General features: G+C 33.6%; 2 protein-coding genes and 1 long non-coding RNA gene across 5 annotated transcripts; all 3 read left to right on the forward strand.

The window, feature by feature from the left end:
* Positions 1 to 6,941: 6,941 nt before the first annotated feature.
* LOC141687509 (transcription factor GTE8-like) lies at positions 6,942 to 14,232 on the forward strand. 3 transcript variants are annotated; one of them, XM_074492808.1, is made up of 12 exons: positions 6,950 to 7,086; positions 7,271 to 7,306; positions 7,614 to 8,844; positions 8,950 to 8,998; positions 9,089 to 9,220; positions 11,227 to 11,303; positions 11,395 to 11,467; positions 12,935 to 13,012; positions 13,080 to 13,210; positions 13,316 to 13,382; positions 13,521 to 13,651; positions 13,736 to 14,232. In XM_074492808.1, the coding sequence occupies exons 3-12, from the start codon at positions 7,645 to 7,647 to the stop codon at positions 13,985 to 13,987; spliced, it is 2,190 nt and encodes a 729-aa protein (XP_074348909.1). In that variant the 5' UTR covers positions 6,950 to 7,086; positions 7,271 to 7,306; positions 7,614 to 7,644; the 3' UTR covers positions 13,988 to 14,232. The 3 variants fall into 3 exon arrangements, with proteins under 3 accessions (XP_074348910.1, XP_074348911.1, XP_074348909.1); XM_074492809.1 differs by having other exon boundaries at positions 6,942 to 7,306; positions 11,401 to 11,467; XM_074492810.1 differs by having other exon boundaries at positions 6,945 to 7,306; positions 13,095 to 13,210.
* LOC141687510 (uncharacterized) lies at positions 11,482 to 12,801 on the forward strand. The gene is made up of 2 exons (XR_012561033.1): positions 11,482 to 12,043; positions 12,160 to 12,801. It is a non-coding gene; the product is annotated as an uncharacterized LOC141687510 (long non-coding RNA).
* A 740-nt stretch (positions 14,233 to 14,972) lies between the features above and the next one.
* LOC141684626 (TLC domain-containing protein At5g14285-like) lies at positions 14,973 to 15,992 on the forward strand. Its single transcript, XM_074489689.1, has one exon. It carries the CDS (start codon positions 15,147 to 15,149, stop codon positions 15,888 to 15,890), a length of 744 nt encoding a protein of 247 aa, XP_074345790.1. The 5' UTR covers positions 14,973 to 15,146; the 3' UTR covers positions 15,891 to 15,992.
* Positions 15,993 to 19,102: the final 3,110 nt, after the last annotated feature.

Below are 19,102 nucleotides of genomic sequence, written 5' to 3' on the forward strand. Positions count from 1 at the left end.
GGCATACATCTGTCCATCCACCAAACATTGCAAACATTTTCAGATTCCAAAGCAATGTGTCATGGTAAACAAGAAGCTGATGATGACTTTAGAAACAGACTTGAAGACAAAGCAAATGAAGACTGTTGAAGATGAGGAAATGATCAAAATGCTGGGGAGTTACTTGAGAAATGCTGAAACCAAGTCGCCTAAAACTCAAATAAACACTAAGGATGATTTGGATGATGATGAGCAGAAGAAAGATGATCAAAAACCTTCTAGCTCAAATCCAAGTCAATCCGTCAAGGCAACTGGCAGCAAGGTGTATGAGAAAAACAAGAGCAAAGATGACAAGAAGGATGATGGAAAATGAAGTAGAAAAGGTGGAGAAGGGGATTCTAAGAAGATAAATGTCCAGGAATTACAAGTCAAGATTCAACCTACTCAAACCTTCAAGCCTGCAAGCTCAAACAATTAACCACCTTTAACCTCTAAGACTAAAATTTTGTACAAACAAACTTTAAACACCTTACTCAAAATACCAATCACCTCTAGACAAACCACCCTAAAGAAAATCTCAAACTTACCTTCATTTAAGCCACCAATCAAGACTCATTTAAAGACTGCTAGGAGAAAACCAAAGAAGCCGCAAGTTGGAAATGAGATCATCTGGAATTGCTTTAATCAGACTGATTTTCTACCTCTAAACTGGTGTATCACAGATGATGACTACTTTCAATAATTATCTGAAGAAATGGTTAAAGTTTGGGTTGTATCATTGAGAAAAATCAGAATCTATTATCAGGATGGCTCATTCACTCTACTTAGCAGGGATTTAATAGATACACTTTCAACCACAAAATTTAAGAGGATGATTAGTTTAATGAAGGACAAGGACACAAGTATAAGGGCATGGAAGGCTGTGATGTGTGTATGATCGAGAGAAATGGATGATAAAAAGAAAAAAACAAGGGCTGAAAAAGAGGAAAGGGAAAGAAAATATGCAAAGGAGATAGAAATGTTTGAGCAGATATCTAATGAACTCAAGGCAAAAGGGCTGAGCAAAATATCTAAGGATAAACATTTTCTAAACATACAAGTTGGAAGGTACTCAAGATTCATAGTTAGTTACTTGAATAATTATTCATTGGATGATTGGCTCAAGCTTGTGGAAGCTCTAAGAGGGACTGAAATCATAGAGAAACTTCAAGTACTTGTAAATCTAAAGAACCTTATTAGAAAAAAATCAGGCTATGAAAATTTCATGTGATGAATGTACTTTGTTAGGTCACACACACTGTAGAGGGGGTGAATACAGTGTATAATACAATCAAATCGAACTTTAATATCTTAAGTAACAGAAAACAAACTTTATTGAAATAATAAACTATGTTACAGTATGGAACTGTTACCTCTCAGTGATGAACAAATATCACGAGAGTTGCTAGGGTTACAATGAATAATCTTCTTGAATATGATAACACTTATAGTGTAAACCCTATGTCTGTGTTTATATACTACACAGTTACAAGATAATCGCTAATTGATATGGAATATAATTCTGCTTCCTAAAATATATCAATCAGATATCTTTTCTTCCAAGTATTCCATTCTTCACGGAACTCCTTCTTCATACATATCTCTTCTTATGTTTATCTCGATCTTCTTTCCTTTAATCAGCTACTGTCCTTATCTGAACGTCCTTCAGCACTTAAGTGCTGATATCTAACTTCTGATTATTATCTCCTGATAATATAAGTACTGATATCCTTAAGTCCTGACTTCCAGTATAAGTACTGATTAATGGTTAAGTACTGACTTGTCCTGTTAAGTAAGATCTGAAATCTAAATATAAATCATATTAGCCATGACATTATCAAATATATCTAACATACTTATTCAACTCATGTAATCACTCAGTGTATAAAAGCTGTATTTGTTATTTTGTAAGTTTTATGTAATCATTTTTTTAACTTGGGGTTAGTCTTGTTGCTAGGCATGAATTTGTGATAAGCAATCTTCTCACAAATTGGGGGAGATTGTTGTGCAAGACATGCCTGCATCATAACAAGACTAAGTCACATTGACAATCCTAAGATTTTCTGTATTATGTATTGTATTACTTGAGTTTATAAAAAGGTTAAAGATTAGACTGGAGTATTTTTCTGTAAACAGTTTCAAGCCTAAGAATAAACTTTGGAAGAAGATCAAGCAAAGATCATACCTCAGAGAAAAGATGAAGAAGCTTGTAGTTGAATAAATATGTTTTATGAAAATTGTTTTAAGTCAAGATATCTACAAGTCACAGATCAAGTCATATAGATAAGTCATTCGAGAACTCCAGAATGACTTATCAAGAAGTCCAAAATGGCTAATAGAGAAGTTTCAAAGATATTGACAAGTCAATGAAGATGTGAAAATTTGGAGACTTCGACAAGTCAAGTTCACTTATAGAGAACTCAAAGACCTTGATAAGTCAAAGACACTTATAGATAACTCAGAGATCTTGATAAGACATTATACTTATCGAGATGTCAGTTTTCTATAGAACAAACTGGAGATCTCGATATGAACCTCAAGTACAGAATGTAGACAATAAAAAGATTCAAGATTATCAATCAACAAACTATCTAATCACTTAGATTGAAAAGTCTACAAAAGTAGCTTAAAGCGTGCAAGATCATGATCAAAGATTAACTGACAAATAATGGTCACAGACCTACAAGATTTGTAAAAGATTTATTATGTCATAAATAGAAAGATTTATAGTTAGCTTAGAAAAGGGTTTAGTACATATCATTGCATGCTGTGTAAACCAGTGTTTTACTAATCTATAAAGTAAACACTGCTCCTTTATTTTTAGGAGTAACAAACAGATTCAAGTTTCTTGCATTCTCTCAAGGTAGTAGTTGAGTTCTCTACTTAAAAAGAACCCAAAATTTATAGCAAGGCCTAACTTAATTTTAATACAAAATTAAGTGAGTTTTGAAATATTATGTTTGTATTATTTTATTTCTGCTAACATAATATAATTGCATTTCTTATCTGCTTTGTTCACACAACCAAACAAATTGAAAAAAGACTTAAAAATATCCAAAACACATTCACCCCCCTCTGTGTTGTATTCAATATCTAACAGACTTAACTACCAAGAGACATTTACGCCAGTTGCTAAGATGACTATAGTAAGAACCATTCTTGTTGTTGCTGCTTCTAAATCTCGGCCATTACATTAGATGGATGTAAAAAATGAATTCTTAAATGGGGATCTCAAAGAGGAAATTTACATGAAGCTTCCACATGGTATGGCATTGATAGCTCCAAACAAAGTTTGCAGGTTAAGACGCACGTTGTATGGGTTGAGGTAGTCTCCTAGAGAGTGGTTCGATAGGTTTCGTAGGGCTCTTATCAACTTCTTTTTTATACAAAGTCATTATGATTCATCTCTATTCTTTCATAAGACACCGGCAGGTATGGCCTTTGTCTTAGTTTATGTCGATGATATTATCATCACTGGTGATGACTTTGTGCTAATATGAAAACTCAAACATATGTTGCATGGTGCATTTCAAATGAAAGATCTAGGGAATATAATTATTTTTTGGGTCTAGAAGTTCATTCTCGAGAACAAGGTGTATTCCTCAATCAACATAAATATATCAAAGATGTTATTGAGTTGGTTGGTTTAAGGAAGGCTACTGCTGTTGATACCCGATGGAGGTGAATGTCAAATATTAAAAAGTGGGAGCTTTTGCATAATCCTTATTTATATCGACAACTAGTTGGAAGTCTTATTTATCTCACTATTATGAGACCTGATATCTCATATGATGTCCATATTGTTAGCAGATTCATGCAATCACTTCGACATCTTCATCTTATTGCAGTTAAGCATATTATTCGATATTTAATTGGATCACCTGCCCATGGACTATTTTTCCCCACACAATTTGATCGTCAGTTGACAGCATATAGTGATGTTGATTGGGCTGGTTTCCCAGATACTAGAAAATCTACAACTGGATGGTGTATATTTCTCGGAGATGCCTCGATCTCATGAAAGTGCAAGAAGCAAGACTATATCTCCAAATCTTCCACGGAGTCGAAATATACAGCGATGTCTGCAGCTTGTTCTGAAATTGTATGGTTACGTGGTCTTCTTTATGAGTCATGAGTGTCTCAAATTAATCCTACTCCACTCTATGCCGATAATAAAAGCGCAATTCAAATTGCTACAAATCCGGTCTCTCACGAACGTACAAAACACATTGAAATGGATTGACAATATATTAGAGATGCATTTACTCGTGGTGTTATCAAACTTTCTCATGTTAGCACTAATTTTCAAATAGCTGATGTTTTCACCAAAGCCTTGACGCGCCAAAGACACCTGTTTTTTAGTGACAAATTGATGCTGCTAGATTTACCAACATCAATTTGAGGGGGATGTCAATATTATTCTGCCAGATTGTATGTATATTGTAACAACTGTAAATCTGCATTGATACCACGTAGGTAACAGGAGAAAAAGGCCAAAATAGCACAAAAATAAGATAAAATATCCAAAATAGCACTCCCCGATAAGCTGGCCTTTGACTGGCACGTGCATAACGGAACCAAAACTTGCGTTATGTTGTATATATTCTTTCTTAGATATCACCACCTTAAACAAGAGGGAAAAGCTAGGGAACAAGTGGGCAACATCAGCACTGAAGGCATTGACTGTAAAACCAGGGAACTAGTACTGATATAAGGACGTGAGTAATACATGCGCCAAAAGATTAACGCATGCCCTACATGCGTTGAATTTTTCTAACGTATTACCATTATGCGTTTGGGTGTTCAACGCATCTGATACATACGTTTTGGCTGCTAAACACATGTATAAACTAGACTTAGACGCAGTAAAGGCATGCGTTACCTGTTAACGAGAGTTTTATATGCGTGACCCGTGTGCTATCAGAGGGCCAAACTTTTTTGCTGTGCTATTTTGGACATTTAATTTTAAAATTGTGCCATTAAGGGCCAACACCAGGTAACAGCTGCACATAGATAACAGTTGTATTCAGCTGATTTTATAGGCAGATAAAATCATGTTATTTAAAAGTAATATATTACGTAAAATATTGTAAAACATATCATTTTTTGAATCATATTATTCTTATATCAGTATTTTAATGATAATTTTGTAAATCTCATATATTTTACAAGTAAAATATTGCAAAAAATATTATTCTATAGAACATACTTAGTTTGCAAAAAATTCATGTTTACGTTGCATAACATACTATATTTTATAATATTCTACTTAAAAATATACGAGATTTGCAAGATTCATATTTAAATACTAATGTTTCTATAACATTATTCATAAAATAATATATTTTGTAATATTTTATTTTAAAAAAATATAAATTTCAGGATCTCAATAAAAATGATGGACTACATAAAAATTAACTCTTTTATTATTTTAAAAAAAATCCAAATATCACAATATACAAGAGATTATGTGCCCGTTTGGGAAATTTTAAAATAAGTAACTTATAACTTAAAATGAATAAATGATTTATAAGTGATAAGTGGATAAATAATTATAAGTTATATAAGTGTTTGGATAATTTTACTTATAAGTCACAAAAAAATCTTAAATTAACTAAAATAAACAAATTTTAAATAAATTTATCTTAATACCTGAATTTTAAATTAGAAAAATATTTTAAAATATATATTTTAAAATTACACATAATAAAAAATTAAAAAATCAAATAAGTTAAGAAAAAGTACGTTGTTACTAACATTCAACTTATCAGCTTATAAGTTGTAAATTCAACTTATAAGTTGGGTCGACAAACAGTCACGATAAGCTGTTTTGAACTACTAGCTTACGGCCCGTGCGATGCACATGTCTTGGTTAATATTTATATATTTTTATTTTCATTTTATATAAATAATTAAATACTAAATAATGATTATATAATTATAATTTATTGTGTATAATTTCAAATTAAGTTCAAAAAGTATAAATATTATATGTGTGATGAGATCTTATTCATAAATAATAATGTAAATATTTATTGTTGGTAAGTTTGAACCCGAGAACTTATATGTATCTTTCTAAATTATAATAAAAATGTTTGTTGTTGACGGGATTCGAACCTGAGAACTTGTGGACTGTATTTTTTAGTATTTGAATCTAACGGCTTTGATTATTTGGTGAAGAAGATTCAACGGTCGTGGGTCAACCAAACTACAAATTATAGACCATTCTGGTTATTATAATATAGTTTTGATAAGCTAATTTATAAGTGATCTATAAAGTGTTTCTAAAATTCTTAACACTTTATATTCCAATAAATCCAAAAGAAAATTTTACTTTTAATAATCCTACTTTGAAATTGGCATGTGAAAAGGAAACCCAACCCGTAAATTCTCACTTTACTTAAAAGTAGAGCGGTCAATTTGGTACACGACACGAAATGATATGAAAAATACGGATATAAGTTTTAATTTTTGGTACACAAAATACGATGTACACGAACATGAAATTACACGATAGATTTAATATCAGATATGAGTTTCAATTTAGATACACGAAATTACACGAGATAAATATATTTATAAATTAATATATATAATACATGCATATATTTATGTATATAATATAAATATAATATAAATATTTACAAGTTTTTATAGAATACTATGTAAATATATATATATATATACACACTCTACATATTTCATTAAATTATACATTAAAATAAATTTTGTATATATTATATGTATATATATATATTATAATAATCTTTTATTTAATATACACGACACGATTCGAATCGGATATGAGTTTCATATATGGGTACACGAAATCATTTCGGGTCGGATATGAGTTTCATGTTTACATACCGAAACACAAAATTACACGGCACGAAAGTGCACGCCGCGACCTGATTAACGGGCACTTGCATTATTTTATCTCTCTACAAACAAGAGAGATAGACAAGAGAGATAGATACGAGTAGTCGAGTATACATACAAACACACTGTTGAAGAAGCTGCTCTGCTCGCGATCCACTTCGCCGCTTTTTCAGTATTTACTTCTTTAGGGTTTATTTAATCTCTCTCTCTCTCTCTCTATCTATTTGATTAAATTAATAGCCGTGTGATCTAGGGTTTGTTGTTTTCATTTCCAATTGAATTTTCATTTGGAGTGTGTGTGCGTGTATATATAAATATATTAATAAAAATCTTTGTTGGCGTGGTTGTATTTGTACGGGATTGATCACCAAAGAAGCCACTTGATTGATTCTTCTTCCGCCAGCTCAAGGTTAGGGCTTTTTTTTAATACTAAATTTGAGTTTTAATTTGGGCGATTTTTTGTTAATTAATTAATTAATTAAAGTCATGATTTTTGATAGTTTTAAGGAATTATATAAAAATTTAATTGGTTGAATTGGATTTTTGAAGCAAGTTTGTGTATTTATTTTATTAGCTATTATTCGTTAGTATGATTTGGGGGAATTTTAGTTATTAATGAGTTGTTGTAATTGATGGTGGTTTTCCATAGTTGTAAGGAATTAAATAGAGATTTGCTTGGTAAAATTGGGTTTTGATGTATAATATGTATGGATCAGTGCGAACAACCCGGTCTTGGGTTGATACGGTATGGACAAGAAGAATAGGTTTCGCGAAGGATATTCCTCGTCAGATGATGAGTCTGGTAGCTCCGGACGAGTTGATACTGAAATTTCTGCTTCTGAGAACTGTAGTGTTCCTAGGAAGAAATGGATAATGTTGAATCCTGCGACTAAAGATGGGTTTGGTGTACCGGTTAAAGTGTTGCCACTGTCGAAATTGTCACATCCTGATAGAGAGAGTCTGGTACAATGTCTAAGGGCAGAACTTGTACAGATTGGGTTCTTGAGGAAGAAATTTGAGGCACGTAATATGGCTACCCTTTCGGTGTCATCATCTACTAATGTTCTTAGCTGCAATAATGCTCAAAGTGTGCTTAAGACTGGGAATGTGAGGCGATCGTCAGCAGGGATTGATGGGAATGCTAAAAAGTTGAAGCCTAGTGGCTTGACTAGGGGCACATCAGGGAGGTTTCAGTCCTCAAATAAGTCTTCAGAACCATCTTCTTTGAACTCGTCTCTGATGAGACAGTGTGAGAATTTGTTGAAGAAGTTGATGTCGCATGAATATGGTTGGGTGTTTAATAGTCCTGTGGATCCGGTGAAGTTAAAGCTTCCTGATTATTTTGATGTTATTAAGAATCCCATGGATCTGGGGACTGTAAAAACAAAACTCTCTTCATCAGTGTATACAAGTCCGTTGGATTTCGTCGCTGATGTTAGGCTTGCATTCGCCAATGCCATGACCTATAATCCTCCTGCAAATGATGTCCATTTGATGGCTGCTACTCTTAGTAAATTTTTCGAGGTCAGATGGAAGGTTATTGAGAAAAAGCTTTCTGCAAATGTTCCTCAACAAATACCTCGAGTATACAGTGTTCACATGGAAGCTGAAAAGGTCAAGCCAGCGCCTTCATCAAAAAAGAGAAAACATTCTTCAACCCAGCTTATAGTTTTACCGGAGCCTGTATGTGAGCCTGTGAAATTTATGACTGCTGAAGAAAAACAAAAGTTAAGTAGAGAGTTGGAATCTACATTGTCAGATCTACCAGATAATATTATAGAGTTTCTGAGGGAACAAAGTTCTGCAGGGAAAGATGCAGGGGAGGATGAGATTGAGATTGATATTGACAGTCTTACTGATGATACCTTGTTCAAATTGCAGAAGTTATTAGATAATCATCTGGCTGAGAAACAAAAGCGTGCAAAAAGTGAACCTTGTGAGATAGAGGTAAGCTATGTGTCCCTTCTGTATTCTCAGTAGAACTATCGGACTAAGACTGGATTAGTATTTTTACTTTGTATGCTTACCATTTTTCCCCCATGTCTCGTACAGTTGTTGAATGAATCTGGCGTTAGCAATTCATCCATGCAGTTAGACAAAGGTTATTATCCATTAAAATGTCTTTTTTCCCAATAAATAAGATTCTATCTTGCATGTGAAATCATCACATCAAATGCCATTCGACTTATAGGGAATGAACTTGTCAAAAAGAATGTTGATCTTGTTGGAAATGAGCCTCCTGTCTCCAGCTATCCTCCTACTGAGATAATAAATGATTCAGGCGGTAGAAGCAACAAATGTATTAGCCCAGGAACTTCAAGCGGTAATACAGCTCACTTATCTATATTAGTTATATGTGGTTGCTGCATTAAAATATTAGTAATTAGTATTTTGTTTGTCAAACTCAATAAAATTGGTGGCTCAACTCCTGTGTGTGCATGTGAGTGAGCAATTGCATTTTCATCTCCAGCTTATGAGATTGTTATGTAATATTTATTGTGTTTAATTTAGAGTTTCCATGACTTTGGGCGGGATTGCCTAGTCATTGACTTTGGTGGCTCATCTCCTGTGTGTGCATGTGATGACTTATCTATATTAGTTATATGTGGTTGCTGAATTTCAGTAATTAGTATTTTGTTTGTCAAACTCAATTAAATTGGTGGCTCAACTCCTGTGTGTGCATGTGAGCGAGCAATTGCATTTTCATCTCCAGCTTATGAGATTGTTATGTAATATTTATTGTGTTTAATTTAGAGTTTCCAGGACTTTGGGTGGGAATGCCTAGGCATTGACTGTGTTCAAATGTGGATTTAGATTATTTCAGTGGAAGTGTGGTTGGGAATATCACGGAGTACAGATAATGTGTCCCATTTTGTGGGATTTTTCAAAATGCACACAGTAAAGAAAAAGAATAGAATAAATGGATGTTAATTTTACTGGCTTTCATTGATTAAGGAACATGTTCGCTTTTTTTATTAAATAAAATAAAATAAGCTGCAAATTTGTTCTTTTCCCTTGTACTTCTCAGAAAGAAGAGTATTATTATTATTACTTATTAAATACATCCCTTGTAGTTAGTGTATTGCTTTGTTCTTTCTCTGCAGTCTTGATTTGAAGTCAGGATGTTATTTTTTGCTCCTAATGAGATGGTCATTATAGAATGTCCTGTATTTCCATCAATGTGTCTTCTTTATGACAATATACAAGACACCGTAGTTGTTACAAACTCTCTTCATGATAGCATAGAGCCAAACACTTATGATGTTCAATTCTTTATCCACATGTTCATGTTTATGTAGCACATTGATATTTTTTCCTAATGACTTTGATTTATGTAATTGTTTGTTATTGCTACTATGCCATGGTGCACTTTTAACTATTTGTTTTCGATAATCAAGTTAGTGCATGCACTATTCAGCTGTTCATAAAACAAAAGGATCTAAATGCGTCAGGTGGATTATTAATTTTATATTAGAATGGAATGGATAATTCTGCTTTTTTAGCCATCACTAAAAGCTGTGTTTGACACAGAACAAAAGCCGCAGATGTGTAAAATACTGCCAAAATAAATAAAAAAAATCAAGACTCCTTTGATGTTTATTGGGTGCAATTTTCTGAAATGCTTACATGATACAGGACTTCACTATACAAGTGAAAATTGATTCGTAAAAGATAAAAGACCAAATAATGCTCATCACAAGTCTTCTTTGGGATTTCTAGATTCCGAAAAGCTGTTTTACTATTTAATTTATATGGTCTCCGACAAGGTGGGCCATTTCTCCACAGTCCACCTATAACTACTTTCACCTTGTTCTTCACAAGATCTTTTAATTATGTCCTGGATATCCTGAAATATTGTAACATGGAAAAGGATTGCCATCTTCATTTGAACACAAGAGAATCCTAGTTAATGTTTCGTGCTGACTACACAATCCTCAACAGAGGCAAGCTACCTAGTTGACTGATAGTCCGGCTTGAACATTAACAGCTCATAGGTCTTTCTTTTAGCATCTACTATTCCTTGAAGCAGTACATTAATATGTTAAATGAATCACTTGATTTGTTAAGTACAACCAAGTTGCTTCCGTAGCTTTGAATATGTTAAAACTGGTCATGGTATAAATTTAGTAACTCGGAAACTATTATTACTCATACTCACATGCATCATAATTTGGTTTTGCTACCTTTGAAGGTTTATACGCTAAGATGGAATAATTGTTGATTTGCTGCTGAATGTTGCAATATGTATTTGTAGTATACTTGTAATAATTTTATATGATCATGTTTTCTTTTGATTTGAAGTTTTGTGTTTCTTGTTATTTTGCACAGATTCAGATTCCAGGAGTTTTCCTGCCATGGTAGCAGATGTTGCTAAAGCCTCCTCTAGCCCAGTAAAGCAGTCAAAGGTATACCATGTTACATATTGGGTTTATTCACTTTTTTTTGGGTCATATTTCATGGGTTCAATTATAGAACTATGTACTCTGTTACTGTTAGATACAGGCCGATACTGATCATGGAGGAGATTTGGACGAGAATGCTGATCCTGGAGACCTTGTCGATGGAAATCGTGAGTTACTAATGTATTAGTATAATGTCATTATATTAGCTATGACTACTTTAGTTGGTTTATTATTTAAAGAATTAACACATTCCACATCTTACTTCCCTTACAGTTAGGCTTGAGTAAAACCAGATTTCTGGTTTTGTCAGTTCACTATGATTCCAATCCGGTCCCGGTTCAGTTTGACTGGATATTCGGTTTACTTGGATCGGTTATCCGGATATGATTTAATAGTGCATAAGGCGAAGCGAAGCTTTTTTGTTTTTCGAACCTTACTCTTTTTTCTGAATCGTTACAAGCCCTTGTGTTCTTTTTCGAAACAAAAAAAGTGCCTGCATGATAGAAAATGTGTATAGTACTACTAAGTTTAAAGCAAGCGAGTCAATTAAGACTACTTTTTCCCTTTCTCAGTTTCAGACGAGCCATGGATTTAGTCCCTAACTCTATTATTTACATGACTTTAGTTTGCTTAATTAGGTTCTCTGATTTGGACCACCAAGAAGGTTGTAATCCCACAGTTTGATGAAACAAATGATGCTGTCAAAAGTTTTAAATACACTTCCTCGATTCTTTATTTCTTAGGTATTTTTGTAAATAATACTACTCTAAAGACAAACATGTTCCTTAAACCAAGATCTCAGTAGATCCATACAAATTTAACAATCCTGTCAGTTTACCTTCTATATTGGTTTACGTAGGGATTGAGAAAACTCAAATGTGCTGGGGAGATGTTGAATCATTGAAATCAGGAATATTTATGTCGACTAGTCAACAAGTGAGCTTGTAGAATATGATATGAACTACAAGAGAAGTTAGAAAGTTGCATTGGCTGCCGAGGATGCTGGAAGTGATCCCGTATTTGCATCATTGTAGTCAATAGTTCATTAACTAAATAGTCATGGCATCTGTAACTGTGTAGATGAAAGTTATATGGACTCTGTGGAGTGATCATTCTGTGTAATTACATTTGTCTTTGAGTGGTATGGGGGATATGCTTTATTGGCGAAGTAGAAACATTAGCAGGAGTGGCTTGAAAGGTTTACAGCGATGTCAGTTTTATCAAACTTGAGATCTTTTTAGTTGGTCCAAATTAGGGAACTTCGATGACTGTATTATATCTTAAAAGTTGGCACAATCTTTCTCGTTGTTAAGTGCACAAGTATGAGTTGTAACCTCTTGAGCTTATAATGTTGCATCAAATATTTTTACTACAAACCTAACACTTCAAGGAGTAACGTCCTAAGGAAAGTAAGATGATATGATAGTCCTGGGACTTATCTTCTTATTATCCTTATGTTTTTTGGGGCTTGCGCCTTTCTCTTTTGCTCATGTCAATAACCCTTGTTCAATTTGTTGGCTGTCAGTCCTTTGTATAAGATATGTAGGAACGCAAAATAGACATGGAATGTAACTGATTTTAGTTGTTCAATTCTTGATTAATTTACCTAGTTGCTCCTTGTTGTGGCTTGTCAGAGTCAGTCAGCGGTTTGGACCAACTTGAACCTTCTCAGCAGAAGCCAACCTCAGTTGAGTCGGATAGTTGTCAGGATGGTAAGCATACCATGAAGATATTTTATTATATTAATTTAGTTGTTGACCTTTATGTTTTGTCTAACAGAATCAATGATTCCAGGGGATAGTGCTCCAGCAGAGAGGCCCGTTTCACCTGATAAACTTTACAGGGTTGCCCTTCTGAAAAATCGATTTGCAGATACAATTTTAAAAGCTCAAGAAAAGACTCTCAAACAGGTAGTACAATGATCGTTTTGTAGTCTCATTCTTTTTGTGCTTGAGCTATATTGCAGGAATCTATTTCTGTATTTGAACTTTGCAATTTGTCATTCGGGAATACAGGGAGAAAAGGTAGATCCTGAGAAACTCCGACTTGAGAGGGAGATAATCGAGTCTCAGAAAAGGAAAGGTAGTTTCAGCTTATTTGTGTAGAATGGATTATAGTTATCAATTTGCATTGTTAGCTTGGTCCTCGGATTGAGGGGGTTAAGTGATGTAGTGCTGTAAATTTTTTGGGGTGCTAAACTCTGTAATTAATGTCCGATAGAGAAAGCTCGGCTGCAATCTGAAGCCAAGGCTGCTGAAATTGCAAGGAGACAAGCGGAAGCCGAAGCTGCAGCAGAATCCAAGCGCCAAAGGGAGCTGGAAAGAGAAGCAGCTCGTCAGGCACTGTTAAAGGTAGGCATTTTGATATATGTAAACCAGTTACATTGAACTTAATTCTATTAGACGACCATCACTTGTATTTTCTCAATCCTGCAGATGGAAAAGACAGTTGAAATTAATGGGACATCCCGGTTTCTTGAAGACCTAGAAATGCTAAGAACGGTCCCGTCTGAGCAGTTACTGAGCTCAGTAGACGAGGCAAGCCCAGGCGAGTCACTGGATTGCTTCAAGTTTGAAGGGAGTAACCCCTTGGAACAGCTTGGTCTGTACATGAAAGTGGATGACGAAGATGAAGAAATTGAGGCGCCCAGCAATGACGTGGATGTAGAGGAAGGAGAGATTGACTGAATCCATTTTCTGCTACTGTATCAATCAAGAAGCGCAAGAAAAAATACTTTAAAAAATATTAGACAAATTTGCGTTGACAGTGTCATCGTATGTGTATGTATAATTTAGGCCTTTCCTACATAGGTCAAAACTGTAATTTTATAAGACAGTAGCAACTGATAATGGATGTAAAAAGACGAGACTCAAAAAAAAAAAAAACAAATTCGCACAAAGTTGTATTTATAGACTTTTTAGTTATTGGTGTAGAGCTCGTAGCAGTGAGAAAGTATAGGTTGTTTTGCAGCAGAAATCCAAGTTTGTTTGTGAAGTGTAAACTCCATTTGTGAAGAATAGACAGAAGGACGATCCTACGAGTCTCTTGAACACATCAGCGTGTTTTGAATCTCTTCCTATTGTTACTACATATATTATTCATAAATGAATAATTATTTTGAAAGAGATTATTCCAAACACTGTAAATATGCTACTCTCTCCGTTCCAAAATACAAGTTTGTTTAAGTCGTATAAAAGTCATAAAGTTATAACTTCACATATTTTTTTCTAAATTTTTTTCTGCTTAAATTAAAATTTAATATGTATATTTTTATTTAGAAAAATAAAATTTAAAAAATAATTTATGGAATTATTTTTTATTCATTTTAGAATACGCATAAAAAATCGAAGTGACTTATATTTTTAGACGAGAGAGTATAATAACCTAATTGACTTGCTCTGATTTGTAAGTCTTTTGATAATAGGGTAGTCCTGTAGTATAATTTCTTTTAAAAAAATTTGCACACTTGTTATTATCAAAGCTTCTGGTGCCTACAAAGTACAAACTACAGTCATGTCTTAAACACTTATATTATGCATTTAAATAAAAAAAAAATGCCAAATATTCTCAACTTCTGTCTTTTAAGTATCATGATAAGCTACCCTCTTTGTAGTTTTGTACACGCAACAGAATAGCCTTGAACCTAACCCAATAAATAGACTTCAAGTCCTCAAGTCCTCAACCATTTAACCAATCTCTAACCAAAACTCTCTTACTCACATTATTATTACTGCAACTACTACCCCACACACTTTTCATCTTCCCTAAAAACCTTCTTGAAATTCTCACCTATACACACAAACTCTTACATATACCAAAACCCCATTTGCCCATCTCCAAGATTTGATGGAATTCTCAACCCCATCTCTCCAAAATCTCATCTTTTTCTTCTCAATCTACTTGACAATCTACCTCACAGCCCACTTTCTTGTTTTCAAGAACTGGAGCTCCAAGCTCCGACCCGAAGCTGCTTCTTGTTTAATCTCTTTTGCTCATGGCACACCTGCTGTTTTCTTGGCCATTTCAGCTATTCTTTCTGATCCAAATCGTGGGTTTGCTTCAATTAACACAAATTATCAAACCCTTGTGTTGGATTATAGCATTGCTTACTTTTTAATGGACTTGACCCATTACTTAATTTTCTACCCAAGTGATGTTCTTTTTATAGCTCATCATTTAGCTACATTATTTGTGTTTATGACTTGTAGATTTTTGGTGTTTCATGGGGCTTATGCAATCTTGATGCTTCTTATAATTGCTGAAGTTACTAGCTTTTGTCAGAACACTTGGACTTTGGCTTGTGCAAGGAAAGGCGATTCGCAATTCGCAAACAAGGTGTTTCGTATTCTGTCTCCTCCATTTTATGTGCTTTATAGTGTTGTTAGAGGCTTTTTTGGGCCTTGGTTTTTGTTTGAGATGGGTAAGTTTTATGCGAGTGGGGCTGCGTCTAATGTGATTCCTACTTGGGTTTGGGGGTCTTGGATTTTGGTTGTTTTGATGGCGATTGTTGTTAGTATGTTGTGGATTACTAATCTTTGGGTAGAGCTGTATAGGGAAAGAAATGGGAAATTAGAGAAGAAGGTTAGGTAGAAGATTATGATAAGGGGCTTCGAGTTCCTATTAGTTGTATACCCATTCTTTGGGAATTTATTGGAAATCAATATATATATCAACTTCTTACTTTATCAACAATGTGGCTTTTAGTATTTTATATTGTTAGCTTGTCTCATACTTTATATGTGATGAATTCGCATGCATTATTTATCGAAAAGAATCTGCTTCCGATAGTAAGAAACTACTCGCATTGGCCTTCTTGGAATTTCACATTAAAGAAGAAACGTTGGTAGTACTGCATTTGAAGGTTCAAGTGTACAAACACTTAGTGTGCTCTTAGCTAGGACTAAGAAGCCGTGTGTTTTTGTTCTGAAAGGTTAACATGTGCAACATTCAACTTTCTACAATGCATTTAAGCTAATATAAGAACCTTGAGAGGCCCAACTGAACAATCCATTTCAAATAGTACTCTTCATTACTAATGTTCTAATGCACTTCCAATTTTGGTTTATCTGAGCTGGCTTAAAATTTTCCAAGATTCTGTCTGAATTATTCAAGGTTATGACAGCCTGACACTTATGCTAACCTCAGCATATAAACTCAATTCTTATATAAAATATAGAAAATATATTGTTTTATATTGTTTCTCTATAATTATAATCAAATATGAATTAGTTTAGTGAACTTTATGCATTGCAATACATGAATCTATATAATTAAGGTTATCAAGAAAGTAAAATTACTTTAGAAAGGATTGAGCTATTAGTTGCTTGTAATCGACCTTATACTTATATGGGATTAAATATCCAGAGTTAGTTGATTTCTCTTCCATCATAGTAATTTGAGCAGACCTTATTGAACTATTATAGAGCCTTAGGATAGACCCTTTCAAAAAATATAAACATAACTATACAAAAACTAAAGATTTTCTAAATTTTTTTATCCTTTTTGTTAAAGGGTCACTTAAGTTAAATTTTTATTATATTATTATGAAATAAATTGTTGATAGATAATTTATGTTTTGCATGAGTAATATGTGTGTGTGTGTTTTCTGCCCCATATTGCACAAGTATTTCAACTTGGTAATTGCTCTTAAATTTCACAGTAGTGGTAAGATATCTATCCTATAGTCATCCACTAAGCAACTGTTCATCTTCTACAAAAGTTATCTTCGCATCAATTTGATCGGAGACTTCCTAAGTTTCTATAAATCTCTGTATTTAATAATATTGCATACTCCTATAGCATTTTTTATGTTGACTCAGTATTTTAGGCATCACGTCCTCGGTTAATCTTTGATAATAAACAATTTCAGCCATTGATCAAATTTTAGGTTTGCTATTAATGCTGAGCAAATCTTATTTGGTCCATGTTTATTACAGATTATCTTTTATAATGGTCAACTACAGAAATTCAAATACTCTCAGACCCATTTCCACTAGGTTTGAACCCTCAATATTGTTACCTAGAATAGGGGTTCTCACTAGGCTACACTACAATAGTACAATGCCAGGGAGGGATGATATTTTGGTCTTCTTGTTTGGTCATTTAGAAGAGGAAAATAGATTTAGAACCTGTTTGGCATCCCTTTAAAAAAGTTACTTGTTACCTAAGCCCCTGCTCCCGAGTTTTAAAAAGGGAAGAAAACAAGTGTAAGACAAGTAAAGTAGTTTCATTTCCCCTCGTAGTTGTGCTCCCGAGTTTTTAAAATGAACAAAAACAAGTGGTAATGAATGAAAATTTGAGACATTTTCACTCCAAAAATAGGATGAAAGTACTTTACTTCCTAATCACTTGTTTCCTTCCCTTAAAAAAACTCGGGAGCAAGGCTAAGTCTTAGAGGTAAGGTGTAATCATGTCTTTGATATGCCTTACAATTAATTGTGCTTTTTAGAGAGCCATACCTGCAACTAATAAACAATCTATAACCATAGAAAAATGTATCAATTACTAAAACTTGTTTTAAAGTACAAACTTTATTTGGGCAATGGAATGATATAGATTGATAATGTGTAGACAGCTTGCATGGATAAGTATCATGCTGAAGTCGGCCAACAAAGGCTCCTAATATGGATCACTGCACAATTGTATTTTTTTTTTAATTTTGATGGAGACTAGAGTAATTTGAAAAAGATAGTATTAGACTATTAGTTATGTATGCTAGAGGTAGTCTTGCTATAAGCTGATTGCATCCAGTAATGTAAATGTTTGGGAACAGAAACAGATTTAATGCTTTTATTAGAAATTTAGTTGTATACTAAGAGAAGTATTGATGTAATTTTTTTTGGCAATATTAAATTTAAGAATTCATTATTATTTAGGATTTTTATTTTTATTAGAATATTAAGAGTATTTTGTTGTCTTATTCTATAAGATAGGTCATATGTACCTTTTTATAAATATTTTAAAAGATAGACTATTGATTTTTTTTTCTTTAATAATATGCTGCAGTTTACACTTTTTCTTCCTTGTGCAGTCGGAAAATTTGTATTATTTTTAAGGGCATTTTTTCTGCCTGGATTTTTTTTATTGTTTTTACTCAATACATACATCCTTACTTCTAGTTATGGTTTCAAGTCAATAAAATCCGACCAAAATGTTAGTTGTAGCAACAATGCAGGCTCTTTACTGGGATAAGGATGTTGTCTTGAACAATATCTTCGGATATCCAGTCTGATTAAGGCAATATTTAAGTAGTATTTGCAACAAGAAACGCTGCAAGTAACTTAGCAAAAAAAATGAAATCCTTTCTGACAAGAGTCCGTTATCGCCTATCAGCCGTGGAAAGATTGGGGTCAACACCACACCATGCCTAGCATGCTGATGAATCTAGATCAGCCAAATTGTTGAAGAAATGACATTTTACCTCTAGTTGCAAATTCTTGTAGATGGAAGCCAAGAAACCAATTGTGGAGTTTCTATATGTTAAAACTTCCATGAAGAGCTCATATCAACTGAAATGCTTAAACTCGGAATTGTGGGATATGTTTACAACATGACTGTCTAATGTCCAACAGCAAGACCCTCAATATGGAGCTGAAGCTTGAAGGTGAGGAAATATGCATGGAAGGCTGGAAGCAAACATCAGTATGTAAGTATGCATTTGATAAAGCATCTTTGTTTGCAGTTGCAACTAAAATAACACAAAATTCTAAAGTACCAAACTTTTTGTCCACTCTGCAAATATGTGGTTAGATAACCCTAATATTACCATTTGTACTGAGAGTTGTTTACAACTGCAGATCCTT

Source organism: Apium graveolens, chromosome 9 (assembly GCF_009905375.1).
Source record: "Apium graveolens cultivar Ventura chromosome 9, ASM990537v1, whole genome shotgun sequence".
NCBI lineage: Eukaryota > Viridiplantae > Streptophyta > Magnoliopsida > Apiales > Apiaceae > Apium > Apium graveolens.

Excerpts from the sequence above, each read along its gene's own strand:
- LOC141687509 (XM_074492808.1), top strand. The coding sequence starts at position 7,645 with ATGGACAAGAAGAATAGGTTTCGCGAAGGATATTCCTCGTCAGATGAT. Across the intron at positions 9,221-11,226 it reads TAGCCCAGGAACTTCAAGCG|ATTCAGATTCCAGGAGTTTT; the intron begins GTAATACAGCTC and ends TATTTTGCACAG. Across the intron at positions 11,304-11,394 it reads GCCCAGTAAAGCAGTCAAAG|ATACAGGCCGATACTGATCA; the intron begins GTATACCATGTT and ends TGTTACTGTTAG.
- LOC141684626 (XM_074489689.1), top strand. The coding sequence starts at position 15,147 with ATGGAATTCTCAACCCCATCTCTCCAAAATCTCATCTTTTTCTTCTCA.